The sequence below is a fragment of the Jaculus jaculus genome, chromosome 8 (genome assembly GCF_020740685.1).
Source record: "Jaculus jaculus isolate mJacJac1 chromosome 8, mJacJac1.mat.Y.cur, whole genome shotgun sequence".
Lineage (NCBI taxonomy): Eukaryota > Metazoa > Chordata > Mammalia > Rodentia > Dipodidae > Jaculus > Jaculus jaculus.
Window position 1 is genome coordinate 56,283,840 of NC_059109.1, and position 15,901 is coordinate 56,299,740.

Sequence of the window (15,901 nt, forward strand, 5' to 3'; positions counted from 1 at the left end):
GTGTGTGTGTGTGTGTGAGAGAGAGAGAGAGAGAGAGAGAGAGACAGAGAGGGAATGAATTGGTATACTAGGGCTTTCAGCCACTGCAGTTGAACTGCAGATGCATGCACTCCCTTGTGTGCATGATGTGCGACCTTGTGTGCCTGCGTCACTGTGTGTCTGGCTTATGTGGGACCTGGAGAGTTGAACAGGAGTCCTTAGGCTTCGATGACAAGTGCCTTAATAGCTAAACCATCCTTCCAACCCTTAAGGCATTTTCATATTCATTTTGTGTGCCATATAGAAACCTCATTCACATCATATTCATACCTTAATTGTCAGTGGAACTGTCTTGAATTTTGGAATCTAATTTTTGATCTTTTTCAGGGACTGTGCAATTGATCCAACATGTGTACTCTGTATGGACTGCTTCCAGAATAGTGCTCATAAAAATCATCGTTACAAGGTATGACAATAGATGGTAAAATCATGAGAAAAGCAGGAATTTGATGACCATGTAGTCCAACTTCTTGATCAGTTTTTGATTTCCTGTTAAGTAACTCTGATATGTGAACCTTTTAGTCTCCAGTTAACCCTATCCTGTGGTAGGATATATACCTCAAAACTGTGTAGTAAACCAGGTGTGGTGGCTACACACCTTTAATCCCAGCAGAGGCAGAGGTAGGAGGATCTCCGTGAGTTCAAGGCCACCCTGAGACTACAGAATGAATTTCAGATCAGCCTGAACTAGCCTGAGACCCTACCTTGAAAATCGCCCCCCACCCAAAAAAAAAAAAAAAAAAAAAAGAATATTACCAAGTCAAGAAATAAGCCAAATCTCAGAGGCTTCTCCTTTGTCCCTTTTAGATCTCAGTTTCTCTTTCCTCCTTTGAGAATACCTCTTCGTTAAGTTTTATGATAATGGTTTTCTTTTTTCTCTTTTTCCTCTCCTTTGTCTTGTCATCCAAATCAGCAAATAGTTTTTAGCTTTTTTTTTTTGGTCTTTCGAGGTAGGGTCTCACTCTGTCTAGCCCAGGCTGACGTGGAATTCACTATGTAGTCTCAGGGTGGCCTTAAATGGGGATTAAAGGCATGTGCCACCACACCCAGTGGCTTTTAACTTTTTAAAAAAACAATTAATTTATTTATTTGAGAGAGAGATGAGAGGCAGATATATATAGAGAGAATGGGCACTCCAGAGCTTCCAATCACTGCACTCTGCAAATGAACTCCAGATCCCCCCCCTCCCCCCCCTTGTGCATCTGGCTTATGTGGGTCCTGGGGAATTGAACCTGAGTCCTTTGGCTTTGCAGGCAAGCACTTTACCCTCTAAGCCATCTCTTTAGCACTGCTTTTAACTTTTTTGTTGTTGTTTTTGAGAGAGAATGGGGCTACCAGGGTTAACCACTGTAAACAAATCAGACACCTGCACTACCTTGTGAATGTGTGTCATATGGGTACTGGGGAATCAAACCTAGGTCCTTAGGCTTTGTAGGCAAGTGCCTTAATCACTAAGCCATCTCTGCAGCCCCTGTTTTTAACTGTTTTTTTTTTTTTTTTAACTTGGGTTTATTTATTTATATAAGAGAGAGAGAGGCACATAGAATTGGTGAGACAGAGCTTCTAACCACTGCAGGCCAACTCTAGATGCATGTGCCACCTTGTGCATGTGGCTTTATAGGGGTACTGGGGATTGAACCTGGGTCCTTTGGCTTTGCAGACAAGTAAGTGCCTTAGTTGCTAAGCCATCCCTCCATCCAGTCCCATTTTATTTTATTTTATTTTTTATTTTTATTTTTTTTTGGTTTTTCGAGGTAGGGTCTCACTCTGGTCCAGGCTAACCTGGAATTAACTCTGTAGTCTCAGGGTGGCCTTGAACTCACGGCAATCCTCCTACCTCTGCCTCCCGAGTGCTGGGATTAAAGGCGTGCGCCACCACGCCCGGCTTTCCAGTCCCATTTTAAACCATGTATATATATAATTTATTTGAGAGAGAAAGAAAGAAAGGGAGAAAGGATGGGTGCTCAGGGCCTCCAGCCACTGCAGACCAACTCCACATGCATGCACCCCCTTGTGCATCTGGTTTAAGTGCGTCCTGGGGAATCAGACTGGGGTTCTTTGGCTCTGCAGGCAAATGCCTTAACCGCTAAGCCATCTCTCTAGCCCTTGTTTTTAACTTTTTAAAAAATTAATTAATTTTTTATTGACAACTTCTATAATTGTAAACAATATCCCATGGTAATTCCCTCCCCCCCTTCCCCTTTGAAACTCCACTCCATCATATCCCCTCTCCCTCTCAATCGATCTCTCTTTTATTTTGATATCATGATCTTTTCCTCCTATTATGATGGTCTTGTATAGGTGGTGTCAGGCACTGTGAGGTCATGGATATCCAGGCCATTTTGTCTCTGGAGGAGCACATTGTAAGGAGTCCTACCCTTCCTTTGGCTCTTACATTCTTTCTGCCACCTCTTCCACAATGGACCCTTAGCCTTGGAAGGTATGATAGAGATATTGCAGTGCTGAGCACTCCTCTGTCACTTCTTCTCAGTATCATGGTGTGTTCTGAGTCATTCCAAGGTCACTGCCATCTGAAAAGAGAAGCTTCTCTAATCAAAAGTGAGAGTAGCATTAAAAATGAGTATGAATTAAAAAAAAAATGAGTATGAACATTAAGAGAAGTGCTTACTGGGCAGTTTGGTGAGCATACAGTTTGGTGAGCATAGTATATACTTTTAGCCAGACGCTAGCAGTCGTTACATCCCTAGGGCTCATGACTACCCCTATGTAGGTTTTCAGAATCAGGGATATATTCCCTCCCATGGAGTGGGTCTCCAGTCAAATTAGAGGGCAGTTGTTTCACTGCATAACAGATGTGCCACTATTGTACCTATTGGCTCATTTGGCCTGACTAGCCAAATATAAGACTTGCAGTGTCCACTGTTGACTATCTCCACTAGTGATTTATCTCTCTCCCATTGAACTGCATGCAGCATAGCTTTTTCCAGCTTTCTGTCACCTGGTCTACGTTGAGGGGTTTTCAGCTCAGCTCCAGCAGGATTTCTCAGTGGCCTTGTGGCCCAAGTATGTGGAGTCTTCAGCAATAGGGTCTTATTATCTATTCCTGGTGGGAAACCAAGGGCCTTGGCAATGGCCTATAATGTTTTGGGGGCATCAGGGATCTCCCTGGCCACCTTTTCTTTACTCAATCTCTTCCCCTGACCTCACTTGGGCCTTTTTACCCCATTAATCTGTTCTTTTACTTATATATATACAATACCATCCTATTAAGGCCCCTACAACCCTTCCCCTCTTCTATTCCCTTTATGTCTCATTTCTAGCTTACTGGCCTCTACTACTCAATTTTTTTCCTACTCACATAGAAATCTAATTATTTGTAGCTAGGATCCATTTGTTTTCATGATGGTAGCCAATCTGACAGGAGTAAAATGGAATGTTAGTATAGTTTTAATGTGCATTTCCCTGATGACTAGGAATGTAGAACATTTTAAAGATATTTTTTATTTTTATTTTTTTAAATTTTTGTTTATTTATTTAAGAGCAGCAGACAGACAGACAGAGAGGGAGGGAGGAAGGGAGGGAGGGAGAGAGAATGCTCACGTCAGGGCTTCCAGACACTGTAAATGAACTCCAGACATGTGTGCCCCCTTGTGCATCTGGCTAACATGGGTCCTGGGGAATCAAGCCTCGGACCAGGGTCCTTAGGCTTCACAGGCAAGCGCTTAACTGCTAAACCATCTCTCCAGACCTTTTTTTAGATATTTATATGCCATCTGTATTCTTTTGCAACAGTCTGTTTAGTTCCATAGCCCATTTTTAAAAATGTTTTTATTGAAACTTCCATAATTATAAACTATCCCATGGTAATACATTAATGATAATAATTTAATACATTTGGAAAAGCAAATATAAAATGACTTGGGCTTATAAAACCCAAATTTACCATTATCTGTGAATAATCAAAGATAAATCATAGAATCATTTTGATTACAAATCCAAAGTAATTCTAATGTTGGTTACAGAATCTGTCTCACTTTCCAGTCACAGTCCAGTTCTTGAGTCGTAAGCATCCCCTGCTCTACTCATACTCCTTGCTCTCCTCCTGCTTTCAGACCTCAGTCACTTCAGTTACAAGGCACATCTTCCTTTCTGCAAAGCTCAGCAAGATGCTACCTCCTCTCAGCTCACACCAAACACTTTTCATAAAGAACCATCCATTCTTCAGCTGCCGCAGGTGCTCTTCTTGGTTCCCTTCCAGGACAGGTCCTCCTCTAAAAAGGTGGCTCATTTCGGCCACTCTAGCCCTGCACTGCTAAAGCCTTCCTATGCCACTTCCTGCTGGGTTCCTCACTGGGCACCTCTGCACTCACAAGGCGTATTGTTCTATTGTTCTCTCTTCCTCATGTCTTGCCAGTATTTTGGCTCCAGTGATATCTACACCAATGAAATGTCTGGTCATCTGTAGGTCTTCATGACTTAATCTTTCATTACTGTGGAACTGTAACCACTATACTGCTGAAAATCTTTTTTTCCCCCTCCTCAGAAGTGTTACCTACCTCAACAGAATGGTGTTTCTTCTGGAAGCCAGGAAACAAACCACACACCTTCTTCCTCCAAATAGAGCTACATGACAAGAATTTGTCATTCTGAGATGCCTGTTGCTCTGGGACATTCAGTCAGAACCCCACAGCCTCTGTTAACAAGACTGTCAGATGATAGCAGCCTCACTGTTTCTTACCAATGGATTTGTATTGGATTAAAATATATTATAGTACCACTTTTTCATTAACACACTCCAACATCCACTTTATTTTATTAGCTCGAGCAAAAAGCTCTCCTGAGCTGCCCTTTCTTCTTTCATTGTGTCTAGATTTCATCACATGGGCCCAAGGAAGCTCCCACTGGCCTTGGGTGCCTCTCAAGAACTAGGACCTAGCTGGCTAATTTCTTCTCTGAAGAGGAATTTTCTGAATCTGTGTCTTCCAATTCAACCTGGTGCCTTTTGAGGCCACTGTGGCCATGAACACCCTTGCTGCTGTCCGTGTAGGGTCCTCTGTAATCCCAGCATTGGGGGACTCACAGGCCATTTCAGACCCGCAACAATCTTTATGTAGAAGTGTCCCTGTCAGCGATGAGTTATCATGGTCAATGTCTGGATTTATTGGGGAAGAGTAGGTCACTGCCTCCTGTTCCCCAGAGTTCTGCCCATTGTTGTGAGGGTGAGGAGGCTGGTGTGTAAGCGTCCATTGTTGTGATTGATGCAGATGGTGTCAAGGCTCCTCTCCTCACTGTCATCAGACTGGGTCCTAGTACAGCGACCAGACCCACTGCTGAGAGTGGAGCTAGATGCTTTGGGTGCAGTAGAACCTGGCTCCTTATCCCAGTTGCTCAGGGCCTTTCTATTAAGCTTCCTGGTCTCAAAAGAGTGTTCTACTAACTCGCCATTGTTCGTGTCCTAGGAGATGCCTTCTGGCACCTCTGCCCAAGGGTGGCTGCTATGCTTGTGGCTTGAGCTTGTGGCTGCTGGGATTTCTGCTGGAAGTCCCCTCTTTCCAAGCATCCCTACTGCAGCCTTCAGGGGGCAGGGCCTGGTTCCTGTGAGCTGTGGTTGCGAGGCAGGCTTCCTTACTGGAAGAAGGGGCTGGGTTGTCCTTGTGACTGGTTCCTGCTCTGCCTTTATTGGCCTCCCCTGTCACCAGGGAGGTCTCTCCATCTTTGTTAGTTGAGTAGGAGATATAGGAATAGCGCAGCCATTTGTAAGCTTTGTAAATCTTCTGCTTAACGGATTCCATGTTGGAATCCTGGCTTGGCTGAATATCCAGAGTGGAAGTGCTTTGCTCAGTGGAGGAAGATAGGTTATCCACTTTGATCTGGGGGTAGTCGTAGTTGTCTTCTCCAATATACACACTGGTGGGCTTGGCTGGGGCACTAGGCCTCCCTTCTTTGGGTGTCTTCTGTCTCTGCCGCATGGCATTCTGCATTCTACTGCTGGATGGAGGCTCGGCGCTCGTTCAGTTCCTCTTCATCCTCTGAGCTACTGGAGCTGCTTGAGGCCGTGGCTGGACAGGACCCGGAGGCGCTTGTCCTGGTGGCGCCTCAGAGCTAAGAAGTGCTGCTGCCGCGAGGCCGCATCCTCACATGGGGTCGGTGGGGTCGATGCCACCGCGTTCGTGGCGGTGACCTACAAGGGCCCCAGATGGAAGGCGTTGTCTGTGGTCGTCCACCGTGGGTGGCCGGGAGCATGGCAGCGAGGCGAAGGTCTCGGGAGTCCGTGTAGCCCGAGTGCTCCCTGAGCGGCGTGTAGCTGCAGGATGGTGCGCTTGCTGAGGTCCAGACTCCAGCCCTCAATCTTCCCATGGAGCAGGGAGTTGAAGAAGGCCATCATGGGGTTTTCCTGCTCTGACTGGTTAGCGTACTCATGGGAAAGACCACTCCTACTGTTCATCACAAGGCTGATGTACTTTCCATGGGTGTAGAGGCAGCAGGAGGGTGTATGCTTAGGAGGGCTATAGCCGGGTCATATGGTAGATCTATTTTTAGCTGTTTTAGGAACCTCCACACTGCTTTCCACAATGGCTAGACCAGATCGCATTCCCACCAAAAGTGTAGAAAGGTTCCTCTTTTTCTGCATCCTCGCCAGCATTTATTGTCATTTGTTTGCATGATGGTTTCCAATCTGACAGGAGCGAGGTGGAATCTCAACATAGTTTTAACTTGAATTTCCCTAATGGCTAGGAAGATAGAACATTTTTTAAGATGTTTATATGCCATCTGTATTTTTTTCTTTTGAGAACTCTATTTAGTTCCATATCCCCCCCACCCCCTTTGTTTTTTCAAGGCAGGATCTTGTTCTAGCCCAGGCTGACTTGGAATTCACTATGTAGTCTCAGGGTGGCCTCCAACTTACAGCAGTCCTCCTACCTCTGCCTCCTGTAGTGCTGGGATTAAAGGCCTGCACCACCAAGCCTGGCCATAGCCTATTTTTAAATTGGGTTGTTTGATTTCTTATTATTTAGTTTTTTTTGGTGTTTGATTTTTGCTTTTTCGAGGTAGGATCTTATTCTAGCCCAGGCTGACCTGGAATTCACTTTGTAGTCTCAGGGTGGCCTTGAACTCACAGCAATCCTCCTACCTCTGCCTTCTGAGTGCTAGGGTTAAAGGTGTGCACCATCAGGCCTAGCTATCTTACTATTTCGTTTTTGAGTTCTTGTATATCCTGGATATTAATCCTCTGTCAGATGTATAACTGACAAAGATTTTCTCCCATTCTGTAGGTTGCCTCTTTGCTCTATTCACAGTGTCCTTTGCTATACAAAAGCTTTGTAATTTCATGAGGTCCCAGCAGATGATCCGTCATTTTGTTTCCTGAGCAACTGGGGTTATATTCAGAAAGTCTTTGCCAGTACCAGTATGTTGAAGGGTTTCCCATACTTTTTCCTCTAGCAGTTTGAGCGTTTCGGGTCGGATATTAAGGTCTTTAATCCATTTGGACTTAATTCTTGTGCATGGAGAGAGATAAGGATTTATTTTCATCCTTCTACAAATATATATTCAGTTTTCCCAGCACATTTTCTGAAGAGGCTGTCTTTTGTCCAATGAGTATTTTTTTCTTGTTGTTTTTCAAGGTAGGGTCTTGCTCTAGCTCAGGCTGACCTGAAATTCGCTATGTAGTCTCAGGATAGCCTTAGACTCATGGCTACCCTCCTACCTGTGCCTTCCAAGTGTTGGAATTAAAGGCATGCACCACCACGCCCAGCTCTAGTGAGTATTTTTGTTGAAGATCATGTGTCTGTAGCTATTCAGACTTAAATGTGGGTCCTTTATTCTGTTACATTGATCTGCGTGTCTGTTTTTGTTCCAGTACCATGCTGTTTGTGTTTTTAGAGCTCTGTAATATAGGTTAAAATCAGATGTGATGATACTACCAGCCTTATTTTTGTTGCTGAAATTTGTTTGGATGTTCGAGGTTTTTTTGTGCTTCTAACTGAATTTTTGGATTGTTTTTTTCTATTTCTGTGAAGAATGCCATTGGAATTTTGATGGGGATTGCATTAAGTGTGTGGCTTGCTTTTGGTAAGATTGCCATTTTCACAATATTGATTCTTCCAATCCAAGAACAGGGGATGTCTTTCCATTTCCCAGTGTCTTCTGCAATTTCTGTCTTGAGTGTTTTAAAGTTTTCATTGTAGAGAGCCTTCACTTCCTTGGTTAGATTTATTCCAAAGTATTTTATTTATCTATTTTCATTTTATTTTATTGGTTTTTCAAAGTAGGGTCTTGCTCTAGCCCAGACTGACTTGGAATTCACTACGAAGTCTCAGGGTGGCCTGGAACTCATGGAGATCCTCCTACTTCTGCTGGGATTAAAGGCTTACACCACCATGCCCTGTGGTACTTTATTCTTTTTGATGCAGTTGTGAATGGGAGTGATTCTCTGATTTCATCCTCTGTGTGTGTGTTGTTAGCATAAAGGAAGCCTAATGATTTCTATGTGTCTATTTTGTATATTGCTATATGGCTATAAGTGTTTATCAGCCCTAACAGTTTGCTGGTACAGTCTTTAGGGTCTTTTCTGTATAGAATCATATCATCTGCAAATAATAACTTGTTCTCTTCCTTTCCAAATTGTATCCTTTTATGTGTGTCTCTTGCCTTATAGCTATGGCTAAGACTTCCAGTACTATATTAAATAAGAGTGGGGACAGTGGACACCCTTGTCTTGTTCCTGATTTTAGTGGAAAAGCTTCAAGTTTTCTTCCATTTAGTAATATGTTGGCTGTAGGTTTGTAATAAGTAGCATTTATTATGTTGATGTTTCTTCTATTTCCAGTTTCTGTAGCCCTTTTATCATGAAGGGATGTTAGATTTTGTCAAATGCTTTTTCTGCATCTAATGAGATGGTCATGTGATTTTTGTCCTTCAGTCCATTTATATAATGTATTACATTTATAAATTTGCGTATGTTGAACCATCCCTGCATCTCTAGCATAAAGCCTACTTGGTTGGGGTGAATGATCTTTCTGATATGTTCTTGTATTCTGTTTGCCAAAATTTTGTTAAGAATTTTTGCATCTATGTTCATGAGGGAGATTGGTTTGTAATTTTTATTTTCTGTTTTATGGGAAGGTTTGAGAAGCATTGGTGTTAGTTCTTCCGTGAAGGACTGGTAAAATTGACCAGTGAATCCATCTAGGTTTTTTTAGTTGGGAGATTTTTTTTTTAATAACTGCTTGGATCTCCATATTTGTTATAGGTCTAGTTGCAGTCAGGTTTGCATTGCTGTTAGAAATCCCCCGACCAAGAGCAGCTTTTGGAAAAGAAAAAGGATTTATTTTGGTTTACGGACTCAAGGAGAAGCTCCATGATGGCAGGGAAAACAATGGCATGAGCAGAGGGTGGACATCACCCCCTGGCCAACATTAGGTGGACAATAGCAACAGGAGAATGCCAAACACTGGCAAGGGGAAACTGGTTATGACACCCATAAGCCTTCCCCCAACAATATACAGCCTCCAGAAGGCATTAATTCCCAAGTCTCCATCAGCTGGGAACCTAGCATTCAGAACAGAAGTTTATGGGGGACACTTGAATTGAGCCACCATATTCTACCACTGGCCCCCATAAACTGATATTCATACATGATATAAAATGCAATGCATTCAGTCCAGTTTTTAAAGCCCCCATAGTTTTTATCAATTCCAATGATGTTCATACATCCCCATAGTCCAAGGTCTTTTAACTGACCCATAATACCCCCCAGAATTCCCCCCATAATGGCACAGAATAAATGTTCACACTGCAAAAGATGGCTTTGGGCATAGCAAAGAAATATTCAACCAATACAAGATTTAAAATAACCAGAGCAAACATCAAACTCTGTAGCTTCAAGTCCAATAACTCTAGTTAGTAACAAATTTCCAAGTCTGATAATTCTAACCAGCAACAAATCTCTGGAGTTCCAATTTTGCCCCTCTAGCTAGGCTTCCCACAGTCCTGGAAAACTTCATCTGGGCCCGCAGCTCTTTGGCAGCTGTCTCAGAGTACAGGCATCTCCACTGCAATCCACAGTTCATCCTGATGGCCCATGGGGTCTCCATGCAGGCATCCAGCAAACCTGCTTCATATGGCCCGTGGCCATGTCCAAAACACAAGACTGTGTTGCATACTCAATGACCCTCTCTTTTCTGCATTTCTTATGCTCCACAATACCAGGTAGGGTGCCAGTTTGTTAACCCATGGGGGGTGGGGGTGGGATAAAACAGACTTTGAAGAATAGGATACTTCTTGAGCACATTCTTCCTGTTGCCTCAGTGCAAATCAGCTGGCCCAATTTCAAAGGTTGTAATTTCTCAGTTGCAGCTGAACAGGCAGGCAACAGTTCACCTAAAGATTTTGTTTCTGTGCCATATCCCTCTACTCACATCAGTTCATTTCTATGCAAAGCAACCCTGCACACCTTCTCAGGACACGCGCATAATAGCAGGCTTTTTACACAAACTGCTAGCCCAGTCCAAGCAAAGCTCTTATTCTTATAAGCCAAACCTCACAGTCCATAGTTCTTACTGCATTCAGGTCTTTCAACTCTGACCAGAATAGTCCATCAAGCTGTACTTGCAGCACTGCAAGGCTTCTCTCAGGCCAAGGTTTCAAATCCTTCCACATTCCTCTTGAAAATCAGCTCCAAAAGGCCAAAGCCACACAGTCAGGATTCTAGCAGCAACCCCACTCCTTGGTACCACTTTACTGTTGCTGTCAGGTCCGCATTGCTGGTAGAAATCTGACCAAGATCAGCTTTTGGGCAAAAAGGTTTTATTTTGGCTTACAGACTCAAGGGGAAGCTTCACCACGGGAAGGAAAATGATGGCAAGAACAGAGGGTGGACATCACTCTCTTGTCTACCTCTGCCTCTTGAGTGCTGGGGTTAAAGATGTGTGCCACCATACCTGGCTTTAAAATAATGTTTGTTAGATCCAGATTCTATTACATTACATACAACTAAAGTTGAAGTATTGGTGGAAAGTAAGGATCAAGTTTGTGCTGCGTAGTCTAGAAAATAGACCTTCAGAGTGTGCTTAAAGCTGAAACATTGGTAAGCCATTATTATTTGACTAAACCTTCTCCATGTTCATTGTCTTAGAATATACTTTGGTATCATAATATCCATTTTTCATTGATCAGATGCATACTTCTACTGGAGGCGGGTTTTGTGATTGTGGAGACACAGAGGCATGGAAAACTGGCCCTTTTTGTATAAATCATGAACCTGGAAGAGTGGGTACTGCAAAAGAGGTAAGACTGTTTTTTCATTTGTTTAAATAGCTGTTTAAAATGTAACTGAAATTTAGTACAAACAAATGTTATCTTTATATTATTTATATATATGTGAGATAAGCTGAATTCCTTTTAGAATCCCATATTTTTCTGCTTGTTTTTCGAGGTAGGGTCTCATTCTAGCTAGCTCAGGCTAGCTGGAATTCACTTTGTAGTCTCAGGCTGACCTCAAACTCACAGTCATCCTCCTACCTTGGCCTCCTGGTGTTGGGATTAAAGGTGTCACCACATCTAGCCTCCATTTTTTTTTTTTTTGTTGTTGTTTCTCAAGGTAAGTTTTCACACTAGTGCAGGCTGATCTGGCATTTCCTATGTAGTCTCAGGGTGGCCTTGAAGTCATGGTGATCCTCCTACCTCTGCCTCTCAAGTGCTGGGATTAAAGGCGTGCACTAGTATGCCCGGCTCCCAGCTTCGATATTTGTGATCTTATAGTTCAGTGTAAAGAGTTCTTATACTTTAAATTATGGCATTGTCATACATGTTTTGTTTTGGTGGATCTCCTGCCACTCTTCCCCCCCATTTCCCAGTCCCTCTCCCCACGTATACCATTCCCCAAAATGTTTGGAGACAGTAGCACTAGGGCAAATGGGGAAAATGAAGTATTGTGTAAGGCTCATTTATTTATTTTTAATAGGTCTAATAGCATCAGTATTGAAGTATGAAGTGAGGATTGGCAATGGGAAGGGAACAAGATGGACTAAAGTAAGAATGAGAAGGAAAGTATATGGTTAGAGGTATGAAAAGTGGTAGAGAAATATTATGTAAGGTTTAAAGAAAAGAAGGATAAACATAAGACCCATTTCCAATGAGATACAAGTTACAGCTTAAGACTTAAAGTACAAAAGTGAATGTACTAAAAAGATGAAAGGGGCTGGAGAGATGGCTCAGCAGTTAAAGGCACTTCTTTGCAAAGCCTGATGGCCTGGGTTCATTTCCTCAGTACCCATGTAGAGCCAGATACACAGAGTGCCACATGCACCTAGTCCTCATTTGCAGTGGCAAGAGGCCCTGGTATATCCATTGTCATTCTCCGTCTCCTTGCAAATAATATTTTTTTAAAAGATGAGAAAGATAAATGTGCATATAAAAATAACTTAAAAATTAAAGATTAAGGGTTACAGGGATGGCTTAGTGGTTAAGGCGTTTGCCTGCAAAGCCAAAGGACCCAGGTTCAATTCCCCAGGACCCACGTTAGACAGATGCACAAGGGGGCGCATATGTCTGGAGTTTGTTTGCAGGGGCTGGAGGCCCTGGCACCCCCATTCTCTCTCTCCCTATCTGCCTCTTTCTCTCTCTGTCTCTCAAATAAATAAATAAAAATAAACAAAAAATTTTAAATAAATAAAAAATTAAATTAAAATTAATTTAAAAAAATTAAAGATGAGCAGTAAATTGAGATAGAAAGTATTAATTGTTTTGGTCAGTGCTTTTTCCTCATTAGGAAAGGGTTCCCTGTGTGTACCTTATTTATTATTATTATTTTGGGGGGCTCATCGGAGGTAGGGTTTCACTCTAGGCCAGGTTGACCTGGAATTTACTCTGTATTTTCAGGATGGCCTCAAACTCACAGTGATCCTCCTGCCTCTGCCTCCTGAGTGCTGGGATTAAAGGTGTGCACCACCACAACTGGATTGTGTTTACCTTATTTCTGTCTACCAGGATACTACACAAAATTCTGTCACAACCTTCCTGTGATCGTTATAGTTCCTTCTTGCTGTGACCTGGTAAAGGTGTCGAGACTAGCAGTTTCAGACTCCCTTTCCACATAGCTGCTATCTCCACAGTTTTTCCTATAGTTGCATAGACTGATGTCTGCATCCTCTATTCTCTCATTATCGAGTGTCTGTTTTGTGTTAGTTCCATGCTATTTTTATTACTTTGATTCTGTAGTAGAACTTTAAATTGTATGGTTATACCTCTAACACTATTCTTTGTTAAGTACTGTTATGGCTATATGGGGTCTTTTTTTTTGCTTTCATATGAATTTTAGAACTCTTCTGTTTCTGTGAAAAGTGGTGCTAGAATTTGCATTGAATTTGTAGATTGCTTTTGGTAGGATGGCCCTTTTCACAGTATTGTTCTGACCCATGAGCCTGGGAGGTATCTATCTTCTAGAGTCTTCGTCATTTTCTTTCTAAAGTGTTTTAAAGTTTTTCATCATAGAGGTCTTTCACTTCCTTCATGAAATTTATTCTTAAGTTTTAAAATCTTTTTTTTTTTTTTTTGTATTTGCAAGCAGAGAGAAAGAGACAGAAAGAGGCAGAAAGAGCAAGAGTATGGGTGAACTAGGGTCTTTTGCTACTGCAAAGGGAACTCCAGACGCATGTGCCACTTTGTGCATCTGGCTTTTCATGGGTACTGGGGAGTCCAACCTAGACCAGCAGCCTTTGCAAGCAAGTGGCTTTAACCTGTGAGCCATCACTCCAGCCCGCCAGTTCTTTTGAAGCTATTGTGAATGTTGTTGTTTCCTTAATTTTTTTCTTTCTGCTTGTTATTGGCATGTAAGAAAGATGCGTTTTGTATGTTATTTATTTTTTTAGTCTTTAAAGATAGGGTCATACTCTATCCCAGGCCAAACTAGAATTCACTATGTAGTCCCAGGGTGGCCTCGAACTCACAGCGATCCTCCTACCTCTGCCTTTCAAGTGCTAGTACTAAAGGTGTGTGCCACCATGCCTGACTCTGTATGTTAATTTTTTTTTTTATCACTTCTGGAGTTTTCTGGTGTAGTCTTTAGGGTCCCTTATGTATGGAATCATATCAGTACAAATAAGGCTACTTTAAGTTCACCCTTTCCTATTTTTATTCCTTTTGTTTCTTTCTCTTCTCTTTACTGTTGCTAAGACTTCATGGATACGTTGAATAGAAGAGTAAACACCCTTATCTTGTTGGTCTTAGTTGGAATGCTTTGAGTTTTTCTCCATTTAGCATGATGTTGGGTGTAGTTTTGTCATATATAGTCCCCTCCCCCTTTTTTGAGGCAAACCCAACAAACTGAATTTTTTTTCTCTCTCTCTCTTTTTTTTTTTTGAGGTAGAATCTCGCTCTTGCCTAGGCTGACCTGGAATTCACTATGTAGTCTCAGGGTGACCTCAAACTCTCAAACTTTCAGTGATCCTCCTACCTCTGTCTCCCAAGTGCTAGGATTAAAGGCATGTACCACCATGCCTCGTACTTTTTCTTTTTTAATGCTATAGAGTGAGAGAGAGAGAGAGAGACAGAATTGGCTTGCCAGGCTCTCCAGCCACTGCAGTTGAACTCCAATGCATGTGCGACCTTGCATGCTTGCAATCACCTTGTGCCACTGGCTTTTGTGGGATCTGAAGAGTTGAACATGGGTTCTTTGGCTTTGCAGGCAAGCAATTCAACCACTAAGCCATTTCTCTAACCCATGTATAAGCTTTTTTTTTTTTTTTTTAGATCAAGAGGATTTCTCCTCCTTTTCTTCTCTTCTCTCTTTCTATTTTATTTTTCTTTATTTACTTGAGAGAGAGAAATAGGCAGTGGTGATGGTGGTGGGGGTGGTTGAGAATGGTTGTGCCAGGGCCTCCAGTCACTGCAAATGCGCCCCCTTGTGCTCCTGGCCTATGTGAGTCCTGGGGAATTGAACCTGGTACCTTTGCATGCTCCTTAACCACTAAGGCATTTCTCCAGCCCCCATATATAGCCTTTTTAAAAAAATATTTATTTGTTAGAGAGAGAGGGAAGAAGAGAGACAGGAAGAGGCAGATGGAGAGAGAATGGGCATGCCACAACAAACTCCAGATGCATTTGCTATTTAGTGTATTTAGCTTTATGTGGGTGCTAGGGAATCAAACCTGGGACTTTAGGCTTTGTAGGCAAGTACTTTAACAGCAAAGCCATCTCTCCAGCCCCTTATGTAGCTTTTATTATGCGAGATACATTCCCTCCATTCTTATTGCTCCAATACATTTATTATGAAGGGATATTGGATTTTGTCCAAGACTTTTTCTGTATCTGTTGAGATGGCTATGTGATTTCTGTACTTCAGGTCATTTATATGATGAATTACATTTATTGATTTATGTATGTTGGACTGTCCCTGCATCTCTGGGATGAAGTCCATGTGATTATGATGTGTGATCTTAGTGTGTTACTGAATTCAGTTTGCAAGTATCTTATTGCGAATTTCTGCATCTGTGTTTATTGGGTAGATTGGTCTACAATTTTCTTTTTGTTGTCTTTATCTGGTTTTGGTATCAGAGTAACTTTAGCTTTATAGAATTTGAAAGTATTTGAATAATTTGAAGAAGTGTAGATTTTTAATGCTTCTAAAGGTCTGGTAGAATTCTTCAGTAAATTTAACTGTCCTAGGGCTTTTTTGTTGTTTTTAGGAGATTTTTGATTACTGCTTTAATATCCTTGCTTATCATAGAACTATTTAAATTATTCATGTTAAATTTATTATTTATTTATTTAACAGAGAAAGGGATGGGGAGAGAGAGGGGGAGAAAAAGATGGGCGTGCCAGGGCCTCTAGCCGCTGCAAACAAATTCCAGACATGTGTACCCCTTGTGCATATGGCCAACATGGGTCCTGGGGAATCAAC

The 15,901-nt window shown here is 42.1% G+C and overlaps 1 protein-coding gene and 1 pseudogene across 2 annotated transcripts in view; one reads left to right on the plus strand and one right to left on the minus strand.

The window, feature by feature from the left end:
- Positions 1–15,901, plus strand: part of Ubr1 (ubiquitin protein ligase E3 component n-recognin 1) — a 199,927-nt gene that overhangs the window by 38,297 nt on the left and 145,729 nt on the right. For both annotated transcript variants that reach the window (XM_004660885.2, XM_045156215.1), the window contains exons 3-4: positions 367–445; positions 11,179–11,289. In XM_004660885.2, coding sequence (XP_004660942.1) covers positions 367–445; positions 11,179–11,289 — 190 coding nt within the window. The remainder of the gene's footprint in view (positions 1–366; positions 446–11,178; positions 11,290–15,901) is intronic.
- LOC123462746 lies at positions 4,933–10,138 on the minus strand (annotated as a pseudogene).